Genomic DNA, 20,569 nt, shown 5'->3' with positions numbered 1-20,569 from the left:
GTTATGTATTAAGGTGTTACAAAAAAATAACAATAGAAATATCTTTTTCTCCATCGTCAATGAGTCTCAAAATATCAGATCAAATAAAGAGTTCTAATACTTAATACATAACACTAATATTTTCTTTTGAGACCTTTTACAGAATTATTGATAAAAGCACTGAAGAATAAAGCAGCTAATTCATTTCCTTTATAATCCTCACTTTAGAAATACAGGTAAAACCGTTGTTAAAAGAAAAAATTCTTAATTACCCATGTCTTCCCCATTTCCTCCTGCTGCTTTGCATTGAGACCAGTGAATAATCTGCTTTGGAGCATCTTCTGGAGATACAGCTGTGCCATCTGGGTTAGCATAAAATAGCAACAATGGCTGAAAATGACATCGAATGCACCTGGAGACCACATCTTTCCATTTTGTTCCAATCTAAGGGGGAAAAAAAACCCAAAACAATATATACATAAAAAACATCACAACAAACAAAAAACCCTTCAAATCAACAGCCTTGAATGCAATCACAAAAAGAATAATTTATTAAGCAACAGGTAACAAACATCTAATTCCTTAAGTACATTAATATCAAAGAGTTTGGCACATGAGTTGACGTAAACTGCAGCAAAATGCTAGAACCAGTATTACACAGGCTAACAATCAGAACATCAACACTATGAATACAGTTGCCAGTAGACAGGTCTTCTTTTCCATTAGAAGTCAGTTCAACAAGAGACAATTCCATTAACATTTTGAAACATTCAGTATTTGGAAAGCAGAACTGTAAAGACGTGAAGTCAATTCAAAAATTCATCTGTGAAAACTAGAGATCTATTTGTTGGACTTGTTTCAAGTTTGGTGTCAGAAGAATGCATTCTAGACAAGCAAAGATCCCTAAATTTGGTAGCAGTATGAAAATACTTACCTCTTTCACATTAGCATCATCAAACAGCACCCATTTGCAACTCTTGGTATGAAAGGCAAAGGCACAGTAATGTCGGCTTGTGTAGCAAATCATTCCCACAAGGAAAAGTTCACTATTCTTGGCATTTTCATCTGTAACCCTATAAAATAGCTGTAAAAATGATCACGTATTTTAAAATGTGTGAAATATTTAGCCTCAATTTCCAGATCTACTACTGGCATTTCACCAAGGCAATTGGAATTAAATATCCTGTAGCATTACATAATTTTCAGGAATATAAATAATGATTTTTGCATTTAAGTCTATTTTAACATCGAATTATGCATATTTTAAAGAGTGAAACAATAATGCTGTGGAATAATTCCACAAATTTCAAATTGGACGTGATATTCCTTGATTTTCAACTGGGAGTTCACCTACATTCATCTGTATTCACCTTTACTCTTAGGCACAAGGCCAAAACTTCTGATGGGATTTTTTTCCCCTCTCACAGAAATCATTTCAAGGAGCACATTAGAAAGAATGGTAAATAGTAGACAAAGTTTGAAGTTAAATTATGAGTTTTAAAAAATACAGGCGTATATAGCTAGATTTATATTTTATATTTATTTACACATGCAAAAAAATACACATAAAATGGAATTCTAGAATACGCAAATAGTAAGTTTTAGGTCAGATACCCCAGGAAGATAAAGTTGTGTTGCCAGATTCCGCATAACTTCTTCTGTTAGGTCAGAGTGTTCTGAATCCCAGACTAAACCAATTGTCACAATCTCAGGACAATTCATAAGGACACGACGAATTTTTATTTTCTGACCACAGTTACTCTACAAAAAGGAAAAACAAGCATGATGGAAGGGAAAACAAAGATGTTTAAAACACAGAAGTCTGAAGTTGAGTCCAACAAAACAACTTTGCAAGTTCTAATTATCAAATTTAGTTATCATAGTTGTTTCTAACAATTCAAGGATAAAATTATTTATCACAAAAATACTCTGAAGACTATAGGTAAACTTTTAAACCCAATCTCCACCTTAAAACAGAAATCTCAGTAAACATTCAAATCACCATCACAATTTCTCTTTTGTTCTCCCTCCATTTCATCATTTAAACTTAGTTATATATAGTCTTGTGTACTTTTTTATGGTTTCCAAATAAACAGCATGTACACAGATTCATTTACATAAGACAGGAATTGAGTAGAACAAGCTAAAAGAGATGGTTTTTTTCAACAGAAGCACAAAATTATTCCAATCTAATACAACTCTTTGTGTATTACAATAATGAAAAACCTTTCTTCACTTACAGGACACTTCCTGTAGTCATCAGTAGTATTTGCTGCCTGCAGCAATTCTGCAAACATTTCTGGTTTGAGACGTTCATGCCTCTCCATCATTCTTTCTACTTCATTACTGTAAAAAATAAATGGAAATAAGTGCATACCTGTCTTATTAAGAGTTAACAGATTTCAGTCAACCCTCAGTTAACTGTATCTTATGGCTAGAAAGAAAAAGAGGTAAAACAGTAGCAATACATCCAGTATTGCTCTCTACAACTTGCTTTTGAAATCCAAATGTTACTTTTGGACCATATCTAAAAACATGGGTATTTCAGCAAAGAAATACACATTCATTTTATAAACACTTACAGCATAACTCTGGCATGCTTTGTTATTATTGTAAGGGTGTATATTGAAAAATGAGATACAAGAGTAAAAGCTCTTACCACAGGGCTGTGGTAGAAATATAACGCACAAATTCTGTAAAAGGCAATGGGTCTGATGACGCTCCACAACTGCGACACACACACTAAAAACATAAAAATACTTTTGTTTTTATTTACTAAGGACAATGGAAACAAATTATTTGTTAAAGCAATCAAGTAAGGACTGACCTGTTCATATAGTGTCATAGCAAATTTCTGATGAGAAATACAGGATTTTGAAGTGCACATATCTGTTTCGCTGTTTGGCACTAAGTGAAAATGAATCCTCTCAAGAATATTTTCCTAAATAGAAATAATAATGTAAATATAAAATGAACTGATGAAGTCAGAATATAAGCAGCACCACAGATTAATGCTTCAGATATCCCCCTTCACTCCAAATAGTTCACCTCCAAGTTTAACATTATTTAATTCTGTCTCTCACAACCCAGGGGATGGGAATTTTTCTCATCTCAAAGTTTCCAAACATTAACAAAACAGCATTAGACAAGAGTCGCCCAATTTTTCTTCCAAAGTGCATTCTCTTCTGAAGTTAGTGAATCTTCAAGAAAAATTTACAAGTTGTTCTTACAGTAAGACATGATTTAATGTTACTGCAAGCAATGACTGAGATATTTGTTTCACACCTATCTCAGTTCCTCACACTGCTAACTTTCTCTTTGCATATCAATCTGATAACTTGATCACATTTAGCACATGTGCCAACACAAGTACCATTGACAGCAGCATGGAAAAAGTTCATAAATAGCACATGCCTGATTCCATCCCAAGTCTCACTTGAAAGAAGTACAATTGTCATGTTTGGCCCCTGAATCAGCATGGCCACTTTTTCCTCTTTTGCCAAAAATACCAAAAGTAACAGGAAGAAGTTGACTCTATTCAGATAGAGCCTTCAGATAGCTGATTACTTCAGAGGTCCAAATGCATTTTGATTGGATTAAGCACTAATGAGACATCCCCTTTCATGACTGTAATCCATTAACCTCACTGCAACATCTCAAATACCCTGTTTCACAAGTTCGCCATTGGATTTTCCTATGTATGCGAAAAACATCTGGCAGGTAGGTATTTACTTGTGGATACTTCCAGAGTATGTCCAAAGCTACAACTGTATTTTTTGTCCCTTAAATCTGCATCTGAAGGTTAATACTTATTTTTTAATTTCATTTTTGTGGTGAAGAATTTTCATTGTCTAATACAGGACTTCTTATGAGAGGCTTCTTTCTCTGTGTTCTGTGTGGTCTTGAGCCACCTTTTATGGCCACAGTAATAGCTCATGTTTTTCAATGAAACACTTCATAAAAGTAGAACTGAGTGCAGCAAGAGTCAAGATCTTCGAGTATTTGTTCACTTTTGGATAAGAAAATGGAAGTCTCTTTGCAGAAGACTTTAGTAATAAGCTGGCTAGTTGTAAGGGAATGTATTTCAATAGCTGATGAGAGAATACTTGGAGAAACAGACCATATATTCAAATCCCCAAGTGCCTCATCTCCCAAGACAACCCTTCTCTCTACCTGAAAACTTTTAGGAGCAACTGAGAGTTCATCATCCTCCTTGCCATTTAGTAACAATGTTTCACATATCCCCCCTGCCTGAGCTACAGTTAAGAAAGGATAGAGCAAACACAAGTTTACCCTGTGCCTGTTCCCCTAAATTGACGTAGAGAAGGTCAGTAGTACTATGTCACTTGAATCCCACCTGTAAGCCCAGAGCTATCAAAACAACAAGCCAGCTTAGCCTCCACAAGACTAACAAAATTTTCATTGATTACAATGAAAGAATTACAAAGACTACATACAAAGCATTCCGCTGCATCATCCATGAATCCAAGCTGGAAACGCTGTTCATCCTTAAAACTTTCCGCCAGGGCATGTCTCATATTATCTGATGGGAGCGCTTTTTCTCGACTATGTTGAAATTGTGAAAATATTGCCTAGGAAGAAACAATTACTTAGCTTCATTAGCCACTTGACTTAATACTGTGGTTCCACATAAATAGAGCAGTTCTTATGCAGCATGCCTAAACAGTTTATAAAAATGTTTATAAACTTACAAAATTTTAGAAATGATTGGTTTTTATTAAAGTTATTTAGGGTCCATGTTCTGTTAGTCATTCCATTATAATATGTCAAACTAAACTTTCATACAGTAGAAGAGCAATATCCAAGTACATAAAAATGCAGGTGATTGACTGGAGCTCACAGAAGCAACACAAGTCTTGGTCTGTAATTATGTAGCTTTTTAAATGTGGCTACTGAAATAGCAGCTCATGCATACATCTATCATCTTTACAGATAGTATGTGTTTATTACTGCATAATGTAATACCATTCAGGTTAGTTTAATAGCCATCATTCACTAAATAATATAACATTTACATTACTACTTCAGACAGGAGTGTATCTTGATTAAAATCATGGATATGCAATAAACTCCTGTAAGTTATACAGAATGCTAATAATCCTTGCTATTAAATCAGATCCCTGCTAAACCAGGGTACACAATACAAGAGAACAGATCAGCATCTGCAGTTCCAGAACAGAAGAACAAAATCAAGTGTAATTTATTGTTATTTCCCAGAAGAGATATTTGACTGATACTTTCCTTTTTTGCAGATATGTACGCAAGTGATCTCATTATTTAGCAAGTAAGGGAGAGTGATTTTGAAAGAATTGAAAGTTAAAAGCTATTAAAAAAATAAGAAAACATTTGCAGATATTAATGGGTGTATTCCACTGTCAAGAATTCTAAGTACAACTTTAGAGAAAAATAAAGAGAATGAAGACAAAGCAAATCAGGAGTACCAGTGTAAAATATAAATAAGGATATGCATTCTTCACATAGGCCTCTTACAGTAAAAATTTCTGTTGGACAGAGGCAAAGATACAACAGATAAGCAAAATTTCAGCACTAACAGAAAGTAGAGGTTTAACCATGATGCATTCCAGGGTATATGTCATATTTAAACTTCCCTCTCATAACAAAAAGCAGGGAGTACTGATAAAAATTAGAGTCAATATTCTCATGTAAACATTCAAAATCAAGTTTTGAACAGATTTGCAAATACAAGTTAACTCTACTTTGAAAACATTTACCACTTCTCATTTTGGCTACTAGGCAATATTTGGAATGCAACAGAGCCTTACATTTCCAACTAAAAAAAAAGTACAGATTAGCAGTTATGCAGATACGAATTCTCATTATAATGACCTGCATAGCCAAAGTCATAGTCCAGCTTTATCCAGAGAAGAAAAGTGCATATTTAACTCTCAGAACACCACCAAAATAAAAAGAAAATGGGCTACATTGAAGTGAAACAGAATTTCTTGGCTATGCTTTTATAGGAGAAGCTGATATAGATAAAACACCATTCTTACTTTTTCACTAAAAAAAATGGGGCTAAAATAGCCTAAAACTGTCAAAAAACAAACAAGAAACCTAACCCAAGCCAAAAATAAGTAAGTTACTGAAATACATCCTTGTCCAGCATATACACTGCATAAAAATAAAAAATGCCCCAGGTTCTGAGCACAGAACAAATAGAATCATTCAACCAGTATTTCTAAAAAGCCAAGAAGACAAAACCAGTGGTGTACATAATGACTGAAGACAGATACTTCCAAATGAGTTACACACAATTTTTAATTCAGTACCAAGGCCACCAGCCATGGAGTTATAAAGATCAGAGCAACAACTAATGCCATTCTAATCTATTTCAGAAAAGGCAGTAATATCACCTCTTGCCAGTATTTTTGCAAATGTATCAAAATAGGAAGATATGAAGTCTAGGCAATGCAAAATATCTGGGTACAGTAAGCCATTTAGATAAATTGAACAATAAGATATACTGTGGGAGTAATCCATCCATCAGGAATAGACATGGGAAAGAATATAAAAAATTTCAAGTCCTTAATCACAGCAGCTTTATGAAGCACCTGAAGCTAGTGTACTGCTTCAGAAGGTGACTTAAAAGTGACGTAAAACCTATCTTTCCTTGAATTGAAGCCACAAAGATTACTGGAAGAGAGTAGGTATTAAGGTATAGCAAGGTACGTTTAGCTTGAAAAAATGGAAGCACCCTGTCTTCACAAGTGCACCATTAGAATGGTACAATTCCCTACAGAGTCAATTACAACATGCCATGAGCACTACCTTATTCATGTTCTGAGCAAACTGAAGCTGCTATATTATTTTTTAATATGATTTCAGCAATGTAATTAGTCACTAAAAGTATGTAGTGTAAACACATACAAACCAGCAATTGTCACCCTTCCATCTCTCTTCACTTCATAAAGGCGGTTCCCATGCAGCATTGAACAAGACTGTATATGACCAGAATTTCACATGTAACATGGGCCAAATCAAAACAAAAAAGTCATAAAGTTTACTCTATATTATGATACCAGATATAAGCATGAATCTGTATATGCACAAAACCCCCAGGAAAGTAAAGCTGTCATCCCAAGGAGACACAAGATTTTATCTGAAAATAAAGGCATGCCTGAGTTACGGTCTGGACATACATGTACTCTAGTGTCGATCAAGTGTCCAGGACACAGAAGAACACTATGTGCATCAAAGCACTGGTGAAACAAAAAGTTCCATCAAGTTCTGTAGAGTCAAGAGGTTGTAAAAAGGCTGGAATAAAAAGCCTTGGAAACTTACTTTGAATATGTGTAGTCTCAACCTACTTCAACTTGCTGGCTTTTTAAAATTAATCATTTTAACCAAAGAAATTAAATGGTACCCTTCAGAAACAACTATGTTTTGAAAAAGATAGACGCATTCAAAATCAGCTGTACTGTACTGCAATCATGATAAACACTAAAACTGGCTGAAAAATACTACACAGTACATAGATTATACGTGAAATAAGTATCACTGAAAACAGTTCTTGCCCAAAATGTTTGTTCAGTAACAAAGTTTGGTCTGTAAAACTCACTGAGAAAAAACTCCGAAATATTTGGCTTATCCTTGCCTATAATGTAGCTTTGTAAAAAAACCACTTCCTCAATGAACTACAGTTTTCAATCAGTGTTATCCCTCTCAGTTGCCTCCACATTAACAATTTCAAGTTCTATGTATCACTAGATCTACTACCATATTTGAATATACATTCTATAGTCCTGTATTAGACCATTTAAAAAATACCCCTATGCATTTTTACATTATTATTTTTATTACAATGAAATAGCTATCATGCTTACAGCTATTTCCCTCCTAACTGCAGGTAGGTAAATACTAGTGCAGTAAATCCAATAAGAACCGATCAGAAATTGACATTTGTCCGCAGACTGCAGATGAGTTACAAAACTGTCTGAAGCACAAGTTCTATGCACTAAGATCTGCAGATCTGCCAATCTCAAACACGAAAAAGTTACTTGCTTTCATTAGCTTTCCAAAAGCATTACCTTTCATTACTTACAAACTGAACAATTCTGACCCATTACCATCAACTACTGAGTAAAAAATAAAATAAAAACCTTGAGACCTTCTCAGATAGTAATTTAGCTACTGTAAAAGAACTGTATTCAACCACTAAAGAAAAACTAGAAGAAAAAATCTCCAAGAAAATTTTCAAATAAGTTACACTTTTAATAGATAAAAGTTTTAAGTAGATTGTAAAATTTCTTTAAAAACAACAAAACATTTCTGTTACAAACACTTGCTTAAAATGTCCTTAAATCTAAATTATGTCTTTGCACAAGAATGGCTTAGCATCACCCAGATGTATGTATGATAGGGATATAAACTAGTTAAATAATTTTTCCCTCTTTTTTAAAGATGATTCTTCCAAGGTTTGTTTACCTTTAAAGCACAAAATATGCACGCATCTCCCTGACACACATGTCCGGTTAAACCTCTTAAACTTCGTCGAAATATGTCAAGTTGCCACAACACCTATAAAAACAAAGTTTCACAGAAAATAAGCAGTGAGTTCTAAAGGTTCTATGTTTAACACAGCAATTTTTAATAGCTTTTCTTTTTATCTTTTAATTTCACATAATATGTAGAACTTGAGTACCCACATTGCTAGAACAATTATGGTCCTTTTCCATTAATTTGGTGCAAATGAAAGGTTTGTGTTCACAACTCACAAAAATTACATCTCCTTTTTAAACTTTTTAAACCAATGACAATAATGTATTTTGTGAGGAAAACGAGTTGAAGTACTCCAAGGAAAAAAGCAGCAAGCTCAACTGTGTACAGATACTGTAATAGTCTTATGGCTTTATATAAGGAGAAGGCAGATATGAGGTTTACCTCATTTCTCTTTCCCAGTCCCCATGCCGCGCATTCTTTCAAAATAAAAAAAAAGAAAATCCCAAAGAGGAAATATGGAAACTGAATTGCTAGGTAAAATACGAGCATCATTTTAAGTTCATACTACATTTTATGGTCCTTTACTAAAATGATTGCTGAAATATATTTGGTTTTCCACAGATCCTGGTGTTTAATCAGATATGTTTCTACCTTTCATTTGTGTAACTACTCTATACAAAAGTAATGTTAGCTTGGCTATACTACATCCTTTTTAGTATCTAATGCCTTAGGTACACAACTAGTGCATGTAGTTCAGAAAGTTCCCCACTAATAAAAAAAAAGTAAACTGAAATCCCAAAAGTGAGTTCAAGAGTTACAAGTAATACAACACCTGCAAAGCTAGTTAAAAACAAAAAGAATCCTATTATAAAATATCAAAAATAAAATAATCCTAAAACCCAAAATATTTTATAAAGTTTTATAAAAAAAAACCTAAAAAAATAAAAGCTAAAATTAATTAGGATGCATTTGAAAAAGAATGTCTGAACCTTGGTTCAGATAAAAGGGCCGTCTCCAATCATCAGCTACCTTTTGATAAACAGCAGTAGGTTATAAAGTAGTAGGATTGTCTGAAACTATAACTAAAAATGACTTGGGGTTTAATTTTAGGGCACCCTAAGGGAAAAACAGCAAAACTGCAAGAGAATATAGGTCATGCTGTTCCCATTGAATGCTCAAATTCATTCTACTAACTCTATTGTATACTTTTATTTTAAATGTATTTAGATACTATATACATACATATCACATAGATGTATCTCATATCTCCTATGTTTAAATTCTTAGCATTTTTAAGACTTAATAGGTTTTTTATTTAGGGAGTATACAGATCTAATAAGCCCTCTGTCAGTCTGGCAAGTAATTCTGTACCATTTTAAAACTATCAGGTCCAAAATCTGAGCATTACAAAAAACCATAATGCTCTGCTCTTTATTTGCACAGCCTAGAAATTTGCTAATGTAAATTTCTAGATTTAAAAAAGATTATTGTGCAAACTAAAATGTATTCTGACTTGCACACAATATGAGAAAGGCTAGCACTACTGTCACAGAATTAAGTGGATCTCCATATTCCCCAGCATAAGTAGGCTTCTAGCAGCCCAATTTTTTATAACATTAATGTCACTGTACTATTAAACTATACTTCAGAGATCTAAAGAGCCAATATCTTTTCAACTATAGGTCACTTAAAAACAGAACAGCATGCAGAAGGACATATGCAAGAAGTTGGTTGGTAAATCTAAGTATTTGTTTGGTATCAAGTATATAAACTACTCTACATTACACAATCTTTCTTAAGATTAGAATTAAAGCTTTTCAGCCATATGTGCATCTTCTGATATACTCCAGTACCACAGACCTACATGCTGTCTCTGAGAAAGTAGTATTTTAATAAAAGGTGTCCTGTTCAATAAAACTAGTGACAGCAATTGTCTCACATTAAGAAGTGTCTTGTACATCTTGCGGGGTAAGTAGTAAAGTTGCCATTGAACAGAAACATTAATTTTAAAATTCAAGCAGTAAGTTTTAAAGTTATGAGTTCTATGTTTCCAAATATAAAAGGAAAGTTATTATACTCTTCAAGCATGCAAACAGAATAACATGTTGTCATTTTTTTTCAAAATTAAATATTTAATACTCTTGACCAATTGTTTGAAATGAAACACTAAATAATTTATTACTTGCACACAGCTGTCTTTTTCCTGCCACTGATTTTATTTTTTCTTTTAGGAAAGTCCTTTCCAGAAAGACATGTTGTTCTGTTTTACTTGGAATCACTAACTGAGAACTGAATTTAACACCATCTAAAAATCACGCTGTATTTTTCTGCATACTGAAATGCAAAAGGTAAAAACAGAATTGCCAAAAGAACACTCTCTCTAATATGACCATCTAAGTTGCGGAAAAAAAAAAAAAAAAGAAAAAGAGAACTGTTCAATAACACAGGTGTTTTCTTACCTGAACAGCACTATTAAGAAAGCAGCTGTTTTGTCCGGGTTCATTTAACAAGCCTTTTGTGGGGGCCAGGGACAATATGCTTCCAGGCTGATAAACTTTTCCAAGATTACTCCCAGGTTTTCTTAAGAATTTCACCCATGCCATTATTTTTTATACTTTATAATTATAATATTTACAACTTAAATATTTAAGGATCTGACAAGTGCAAGGCAAAGGTCCTAAGGGAATTCCTGGAAATTCATGGCAATCCATTCAACTTTGTGCAATAGTAACCATTCATGGATTTACGTCCACTTTTCACGAGGACTGTCAGGCATCTATCAGGATCAGTCTCTCAGCTGAGATACAAAGTTTCTAACTCTCAGACTTGAAAAAAAAAAAAAAAAAAACACCAGAAAATCAACAAACCAAAAGAAAAGGTGTCCAGTTAAGGTTAGAAGATGTTAAAAGTTTTTAGAATAAAAGTTCTTAGAAAAAAAGTTCTTATTAGGCAAGTTGCTCAGCAACTGACTTCTTCCAGGAATATCAATGAAGTGTTACTATAAATCATTCGTTGTACTATATGGCAAGTTTATACATATCACAAAAATGGAAAGTTCCTGTAAGGCTTTATACTCCGGTTCTCTCATGTCATTCCAATTTCTTTTTACTTTTAACTGTGATCTATGAAATATTTTCCCATTTAGAAGACTCCATGTTTATTTCATTCTCTTTCCATCGAATCTGAAATAGGAAAACAAAGAGAATATATAAAAAATAGGGTTTCCAAAAATGTTAAAGAGCTTCTAAATCAGAAGAGCGTTCATGGCCTAAACAACCTCTTAAACTAAAGCAGATGCAATAACCAGGGAAGGGGAGAAAAAAGTTACCATCTAAAAGTAGGTTTTAAAGCAGAAAATGTCATTTATTTTGTCTGTGAATCAATTATCTTTTACCTTATTATGCAACTCTAAAGATGATAAAATTACTCTAAAGGTTCTCCTAAAAATAGGCAACAGCTTATAAAAAGACCATGTAATACGTGTTATTCTAACTTTGAATCTCCACATCTAATAAAAAGATTACCAAGAAATAAATATTTTTATTCAACACTTGAAAGTCTAAGACTGTTTTGATTTCAATATCCCAGCAGGACATAAACTGATATGTATTTGCATGTCTTACTAAGACGTTATAGATGGATTCTCAGCTACCTAGCAAATACTACATAAATCCATTGTTTCATTCTTAAAGCATTCAGAAAAATATAACTAATAGCAGGGCTAGAACACTTTGGTAGCTGCCCAAATAACTGATTCTAAGAGTTTCAAATCCCAACAATAACAGTTGTTTCACTCACTGTTGAAGGCACGTATTTAAGGTTAAATGACTCATCATCCAGAACATTAGAACAGGCACATGTAAAGCCCATACAGTGATTATTTCACAGCAATGGATTATTCAGTTTGGCATTACTACATCATCCACGTAAACACTTGAAGTAACAGCACAGAATAGGATAAACTTAAACTCAAGCAATTAAGGCTGCATATTTGGGAAAGAGGAAGAAGTGACATTTGGACATTTCCAAACAAGATATTCACCTTAAAGCATGAGGTATTAAAGAGGTATACTACAAAACCTGCAGCCTTCTCACTACTATTTTTTCCACTGTGCAAGCCTCTCAGAATAGGTGTGTAGCATTAAAAACCCAAAATAAAGTTGGTAGCTGGAATACTGTTTAAATTGCAAGACAATTTTCCCCAGCTCAGAACAACTAACATCATATTGACATCATACTGTTCTATAGTTCTCAACATCGCACAGCTGGGGTGTCACAGAAACAAATCACATTACTTTCAAAAATACCTGCAGGAGTCTTGCACCCCTGAAAAATATTCCTCTTTATCTAAAAGAAACATTGGTACTTGCTCATATTTTTTTTTTAAAATCTATAACTGGAACCTAACCAAAGGTCCCTTTTGCCCCATGCATAATCAGATGGGTTTTGTTTGTTTACTGATCTTACTGCATCTCATCCATAAGTAATTTGATTTAATAATGCTGGAAATAGTAAGTGCGATTTGTGGCAGTACTGAGCAAGGAGTCTGAAATCTAACTGGCAACTGACCTTGACAGAATATCATGCGATTATTTTGGGGTTCTTTATGTTCACTTGAACAAACCCAGATAGAGGGGAGGAGTGGGGGAAGAGGGAGAAAAAGGATGTAATAAGTAACTGGATATGCAGTTGAATGCAAGATTTTATTAGAATGTTAAAGTACCATCAACTTTTTTTTTGTCAAAGTGTTGCACAGCATAACAGCTGTTCTTCAACAAAGGACCAAACTATAGGAAAACAAGGACAGAGGTAAAAGTAAGAGTAAAATGAAGATTAACACAGAAAAACATTAAAGATTCTCTGAAGTCGGGTATGCAGGAGTGAAAAATCATCTGTATTGAGCAACTAAAGGAAAGCAAATATTTTTAACAACTGTTTTCATTAGAAAGTAACAGTACATAAATAGAAAATTATGAATCACTACAGTAAAGATACATAAAGAGGAGTCAAGGAAAACACCTAAGGCTTATAGCTGTTTTTCATCATATACATATTTATCAAAAAATACATTTACATATACATGTAAAGTCCAACACCAAGCATCAAGAGCGTTTAGTAATATGAAACATCATTTGGCCCAAAGTGTCCTGCTGTCACAGAGCACTATAATTTTTGATTCCTAAAAATAAAATTATAACTATGATTTTAAAAATACATTTTAAAAATCCAGAAGAATGTTACATTCAACTCTTTCAACTACGAAATACTTTCTACTAATTTCTGATTTCATATTTCTGTACACATAGTGAAAAACTGATTTAATATATTTTCATCAGAAAAACAGCTTGCTCTTTGACATACCAGAGAAGCTTCTTGAGCACACATTTTCCTGGCAATACAGAATTCTCAATTCCATTTTATATAATTTCCCATATGGAAAACTATGTCCTGCTGCTGTCCCAGCAGACAAAAACTGAAGTTAAGATGAACAATTCTTGGTAACCAGTAGTACAAAACTCAGTACACTGAAGGGGAAAAAAACAGGGAAGAGACTGGATTGGGAACAGTATGGGTGGCTTATGGTAGCTTTAAAGGTATGAACTGTTTTTTTACTCCACTACAAGCTTGAAATGTCACTGCCTTTAAGTGGGCAGAAACAAGAAAATAAATTCAGTTCTGATCCAAATACACCAAGCTTGCTCTTAGGAGCTCCCAATCTAAAATCAGTTCCCTGCTGAATACACTACACCTCTCATTTCCAGAACTGCTCGCCCACCAGCAGCAGTTTGGCCTGTCCCTTGCTGTCTGCATTTCAATGTACAGACTGCTCAGCCTACAGCAGCCAAAATAAGTAAAGAAAACAAATGAAAAGTAAGGCAGACTGAATGCTAATGCTAAAATCCAGAAGTTACTAGGGAAAAAGGTATTTCTGACCCAAAAGTCATTTGCAAACAGATCTCACTTATTTAACTGTGAGGTTGGAGTACAGTTGATTATTTAAAGAAATGCGAGGACATAGGATTCATTTCCAGACAAAAAAAAAAAAAAAGAGAAAAGCTGAACCCTTGTTTAATAAGTTACTTCCTTAAGTTATTAAGGAAAATAGTTATTATTTCCATAAGTTATTTAGAAGGTCAAGTGCAGAGTCCTGTATCTGGGAAGGGACAACCTCATGCATTAGTACAGGCTATGGATTGGCCTGCTGAAGAGCAGCTCTGCAAGAGAGAGACCTAGGAGTCCTGGTTGATAACAAACTAACCATGAGCCACCAATGTCTCCTTGTGGTCAAGAAGGCCAATGGCATCTTGGGATGCATCAAGAAGAGTGTGGCCAGCAGGTGAAGGAAGGTTCTGCTCCCCCCGTCTACTCTGCCCTGGTGAGGCCTCATCTGTAGTCCTGTGTCCAGTTCTGGGCTCCTCAGATCAAGAGGGACACCTACCTAGTGACAGGACAAGGGGTAATGGGATGAAGCTGGAACACAAAAAGTTCCATTTAAATATAAGAAAAAAACAATTTACTGTGAGGGTGACAGAGCAGTGGCACAGGCTGCCCAGGGAGGGTGTAGAATCTCCTTCCTTGGAGGTCTTCAAGACCTGTCTGGACACGTTCCTGTGCGACTTGATCTAGGTGGACCAGCTTCTGTAGGGGGGTTGGACTACACGATCTCTAAAGGTTGCTTCCAACCCCTACCATTCTGTGATTCCATGATTCTACTCTCAGTGTGTTGCATATATAACTAATGGTAAACTTTCTCATGCCCAATAATAAGGTTACTTTTAAGCAACACAGCTTTTTACTTCTGCTGACAGTTTAGACTTCTCTGCTGAGTCTGATAACCTACCTAATGATCTGAAAACTCTGGTATATGCATTTCTAAAGTGATATCTGCTGTAATTTATGAACTTAGATATAAAATAACAAAAATTTGAGAAGGGAGAATGATTAATAACATTACAAGTGAATAAATGTTTGATGTGAAATAATTAGTTTTGTGCAGTAATCCATTATCATCAGAACTGAGGTTACTTTATCTTCCTCAACAGAATGAAATCCTCAGTAAATCAGCAACTTGCAACTGTGATAATGTGAGTTGTTTTCCATAGTTCAAAAGCTTGTCACTTAAAACTGCAATCCATGTCAACAGAACAAAAACCTGATTCGTACTGTGACAATGTGAGAGATTACAATGATTTAGAAAAAAATAAAATCAACAATGAAGTTGCTTTAAAAATACAGAAGACAACTAAAATTCAAAATGGATAAACTTTTACACTGTCTTTATGGACCTGACAATTTTTTTGGTCCCTGCACAAATCCTGCCCTCTTTCACCTTCACTGTTGTGTTGAACTGCAAATGTCATAGATCTCACTTGCTGTAAGACATAGTCAATGCTTCTAGCAGTTACCAGTCTTTTCCTTTGAAAGTTATACTCTTATACTATTAACTTCAAAAGCTGTCAAAGAAATATGTTTACAAGAATGCAAATTCTCACTATTTGAAACAGAGAAAAAAAAATCCACTTCATTAATAACACCTGTAATACAAATACCATGAAAAAAAAATCACTATCAGACAAGACCTCCCCTCAAAAAAAAAAAAAAAAAACCAAAAAAAACCACCACAAAAACCCAGAAAAATTCCCACTTCCCAGCAGTAACCATTAGCTGGATTTTGCAGGCCATTTGCAAGCATACCAGTCAGTGAGTATTGGTTCGACACATTCTTTCAGCCTTCACTCACTGACTCAAGAAATCCCCAACAGACAAAAGGGGTGTTTGATAGTTATTTTTTCTAGAAATTCTTCCAACCAATCTCTGAAGATTTTAAATCCCATTATTTTCTGTTTTAAAGACCTCTATTGTCTCCTCTGCAGTCCTTTTCCATTTAGCTGTCCCTCATATGCCAAACCACTGCCCTTGCACATCATACTTCTCTCCATCCTTCCAAGGTGACAGAACCAGAAGTGTGGATGATATCACAGCTTTTATGAAAGTCCACAATTTTTTCTTTGAGCTTTTTCTTTAAACTTTTCCAATAAAAACTTTCATTAGGCTCATAGCTCAGAATCCCTGGGCTATTATAACTACAAACCAACTTCAGAAATAGTTACAATGGGAACTCTGAGCAAAGATCTTAAAGAATACAAATTCCGAAGCAATGACATGGACCAGCATTTACAGTGAATCATCACACTGAAACTAAAGAAAAGATTTGTTTCTCCATCTTCCTACTCTCTTACAAAGTGTTTTGTTCAAAGGCTACCATATACGCTTTCTTGAGCCTCAAAAAAGAGAGACGCTATCTTCACTATGATAATTCTCACACTTGGCTATTCCAGATTAACTGCCTGCCTAAACTCTAACCTTGCCTTTCAGTTTTCTGTGGACATGTTTGCTCATTAACATAAGTGCAAAACAACATGTTCTGTTCCTTTTCTAAAAGCTTTCCAGTTTAAATCACCACGTAAAAAATACATAACCAAGTTACAAGGATTGGGCTTAAAGATTATGCTTATGTTGCCACTCATCCTATACAGGTGTGACAAAAAAAAGAATGTTCTTAATCTTTACACTTGAGATATTTCTTCATGAATGGATCTGTACAATGTATCTACAAATATCTCAGTCCACATCTAAAATTCTGATCCAGTACACCTCTCTCTTACAGCCTCAATCCATCATCATTTAACCTGGTCCCAACAAACACCAACTAGTTTCTGCTTAACCCATGAGAATGTTTTTGAAGAACTCTTTGGATGGGTTTTATTCCCATTGCTATGTCGCTCAAGTGACTAAAGAGTTTTACTCTATTAGGAAGCATTAATGAAGGAAAAAAGACCAAGTAGCATTACCAAGATTGTGGAAAGCAGTGTAACTGAAACACATGATAGTGCTAATACCCTGACCCTGAAGTCCAATGGGTCTCATACCCAAACAATTCTGTCAGTAGTACATCATGCACCCTGTATGACTGAAAAACATTCTGCACTATCAAATGTTGATATGAAAGTCAAGCGCACATTTTAGCTGGTTTTATTGTGAACATCTCACTGGTCCAGGACAATAACTCTTTATGCAAGAAGTTTGATACTTTTAAAAAACAACCGGCAAACATCTCTTTGCAACAATTAGGGGATGAAAGGATTACCTACCATTTGACAAAGCTAATTTCTATTTAGGTTATAACATGAGCACTCACTGCTTTGATGCCTAAAATCACACTTTCATTCAACAACAACAGAACAGATAATAATAAAGTCACTAAAGGCAATTTCCACTGTCTTGACGTGGAAAGGGATAATGCATCATCAATCAGGCACAATACTGTTCACTTGATTAAGTTCTTTCTCTTGAAATAATCCTAACAGCTTCAAAGTTCAGGAAGAGGAGATTTTCTTTTTTTGCATGTGTAGAAGAAAGTATTGGAAATATGTACAATTCACATCTATTTTGGGAAGGGAAAAGTACACATCAAGAGAACAATACTGAACAATCCGAAAAGCTGATTTTAAAATATTTGCATTGAAAATCAAAATAAGGGATAAACTTAAACTTAGATCAAATGCTAAGCAGACGATTCGCATACTACCTGCACGCTTCTTAAACTGTATTTGTATGAACACAGCAAACAACATAGCCTCCAAATACTGGAAATTGATTAAATTTCAAACAGCTCCGGTACTACCTGCACTGGCATTTCCTGTTCTAAACAAGTTTTTGAAAACACTCCAGAAAAACTCGCTGATGGGCATATGACTACCACGTTAAACATTAACTTTACGTTCTAGCTCCTACCGAGCCGACATGCGAACTCGCACCGCCTCAAAACGAAAACTGTGCCCGTTTAAAGTGAAGCCTACTCCTCCCCTCCCCGTTTGCACAACTTAACCGGGGCAGTGCTGGTAGCTCGCCCCTCGGTCTGTTTCTGACCCTCACCCATGCCATCCTCAAGAGAGATTTAACCCCTGCGCCGCCCTCCGCGGCAATCTATCCACGCGGGCCCCGTCCGCGGGTGGGCGCCGCGCTGAGCCGGTAAGGGGGAGGCGGCGCCCTGCGGCGACCACAGCTACCCACCCAGCGTCCAAGGGCGCGGCGGCCGCCCTCACCGGACGAGATCCCCCCAACTTCCCCGCCCACCTCCAGACGCACCGGCAGCAGGTGAACGACCCGTGGCGGTCCCGCCACCGCGGCAGATCCCGTCCCCTGGCTGCCCGACACACCTAGCCCCGCACCGCGGGGGAGAAGCGGTACCTCACTCCCCTTTTCTCAGCTCAGGGCCACGGCTGCCTCCCCCGCCGCGGCCGCTGCCTCGCCTCCCGCCGCTCCAGGGACACAAGCCTGCCTGGCCCCCGACTCACCTCCTGTCGCTCGCGGCTCACACACTCAGCTCCTTTCTCGCCCCCTCCTGGCGGCGACTACGGGCGCGACCCCGCCCTCGCAACAACTTTTGCTCCCCCTCTCCCCACCAAGCCTCCCGCTCCGGGGCGGCGCGCGCCGGCCAGTCCGGGTTGGCAGGCGGGGGCGGCCTCACGCGCGCGCTCCTCCCTCCCTCTACCCCCGCCCTTCTCCAGCCCGAGAGACGCGCCTGCGCACAGGGGTGGCGGGGTGGCGAGGCGGCCGGGAAGCGGGGGCGAGGACCGAGGTGCGCACCTAGCCGACGGTAGACCGGATCTTCTCCAGAGCGCCCGGCGCCAGGAAGAGGGAGGGGATGCTGAGGGAAGACAGCCGGAGGCGGGACAAGCGCTCGGAGGCGATTGGAGGAGCCGGGCCAATCAGTGCCACTGCCTCCCGCTCGGGATGGAGAAAGCCCGGTAGGTGGGCGTAGCCGCCACAGCTGCCGTGCGGCCACGTCTGCGCATGCGTAGGGATGTGCGGGACGGCTAATTCCCTCAGCCGTGTGCCTTCGAGGGCTCGAGAGGGTTTAGTCGTTCAGAGGGCAGGACAGGACAGAGCAGAGCAGGACAGGACAGGACAGGACAGGACAGGACAGGACAAGCTTCCTCCGGCCTGCCGAAGGTAGAGGGATGCAGGGCCCTCCTTCTCCCTCCCGTTTTTATCATAGGGCATGGTTGTCCCAGGTGTAATTAGAGCTGCTTCTCAGGTAACTGGGAGCAGCTTTCAAAGTTGTCTAGTTGAAGTCTAGGAAGTATCTGTTGAAGCTATTCCAGACTACTGACGTTTTGAGTTAAATAACCCATTAAAGTGGCTTAACTTAAGATGTTCATGAAACACCAGAGGCACACCAGTGGCTTTTAAGCCAAATCCCAAAAAAAAGTGTAAGATCACAAAATTGCCTTGTATCCAAGGTCCATGTTTCCCAGAAAAATCCTATGCAATGTACCACCTGCCCATACCACCTGCCCTAGGGTTATTGTCCCAAAGTTGTGTTGCCTATGAGTTTTTATCTGGCCTACTAGGAGGGAGGGAGGTGTGTTTTCTTTTGTTATTTGCAAAAGGGATTAGATTACATGTTGATGAGTACTATTTCTAGTTTCTCTGGTACCATCTGTGTCTCACTACTATAATTTTCCTAGATAAATATTTAGATTTCATTAACACATTTCTAGGTTAGTAATGTTTTAACCACACCCAACAGCAGTCCTTAGCACATGCTGCTGAATCCAACTTTTTGTATTCTATTTCCAATTGCCTCTTTTTCTGACCTTTCACAATTAAAAAACCTGTGTATAAAAGCATGCTCACTTTTCCAATTATATCTTATACAATAGTAACGTAAATAATTTCCTCATTAAGTTGCCTTTCTGCATCTTCTTTAGGTTCTCCAGATTGTGGTAAAGATATATTCCAGAATTGGTTGTGTGGAACACAAAGCACTGCATCAAATTAGTTCACTGCTTTGTTTAAATACTATGTTTTTGTCATTCCTGTATCAGTTTTTGTTAAAGAATCTATTTTTATACATTTTGATAAGGTTATTTTTGGTAGTGTTTCTTCAATTATATAGCTAGCTTAAGAAGCCTCTTGTTTTCTGAAGTTTCAGAGAGTTTGTGATTTTTTTGAAGGGAATTGAATATCCGATTCTCATTGTCCAAAGATTCATACACCATATTGGCAGAATAAACATTCATGAGTTTTTTGTGTAGCTCCT

The 20,569-nt window shown here is 36.7% G+C and overlaps 1 protein-coding gene across 4 annotated transcripts in view; it reads right to left on the bottom strand.

The window, feature by feature from the left end:
- Positions 1–19,133, bottom strand: part of USP53 (ubiquitin specific peptidase 53) — a 39,866-nt gene extending 20,733 nt beyond the window's left edge. The window contains exons 1-10 of one of the 4 annotated variants that reach the window (XM_061992215.1): positions 19,111–19,133; positions 10,920–11,642; positions 8,446–8,538; positions 4,437–4,571; positions 2,807–2,920; positions 2,639–2,721; positions 2,220–2,325; positions 1,594–1,740; positions 914–1,063; positions 252–423 (exon numbers count right to left, since the gene is read on the bottom strand). In XM_061992215.1, the coding sequence (XP_061848199.1) occupies positions 252–423; positions 914–1,063; positions 1,594–1,740; positions 2,220–2,325; positions 2,639–2,721; positions 2,807–2,920; positions 4,437–4,571; positions 8,446–8,538; positions 10,920–11,063 (1,144 nt within the window). In that variant the 5' untranslated portion in view covers positions 11,064–11,642; positions 19,111–19,133. Of the gene's footprint in view, positions 1–251; positions 424–913; positions 1,064–1,593; positions 1,741–2,219; positions 2,326–2,638; positions 2,722–2,806; positions 2,921–4,436; positions 4,572–6,888; positions 7,018–8,445; positions 8,539–10,919; positions 11,643–18,818; positions 19,074–19,110 lie in introns of those variants that run through there. The other 3 variants (XM_061992214.1, XM_061992217.1, XM_061992216.1) reach the window with 3 other exon arrangements.
- Between the last annotated feature and the right edge of the window lie 1,436 nt (positions 19,134–20,569).

Source organism: Colius striatus, chromosome 3 (assembly GCF_028858725.1).
Source record: "Colius striatus isolate bColStr4 chromosome 3, bColStr4.1.hap1, whole genome shotgun sequence".
NCBI lineage: Eukaryota > Metazoa > Chordata > Aves > Coliiformes > Coliidae > Colius > Colius striatus.
The sequence above is the reverse complement of the archived record's forward strand: the minus strand, read 5'-3'. Positions and strand labels throughout refer to the sequence as shown.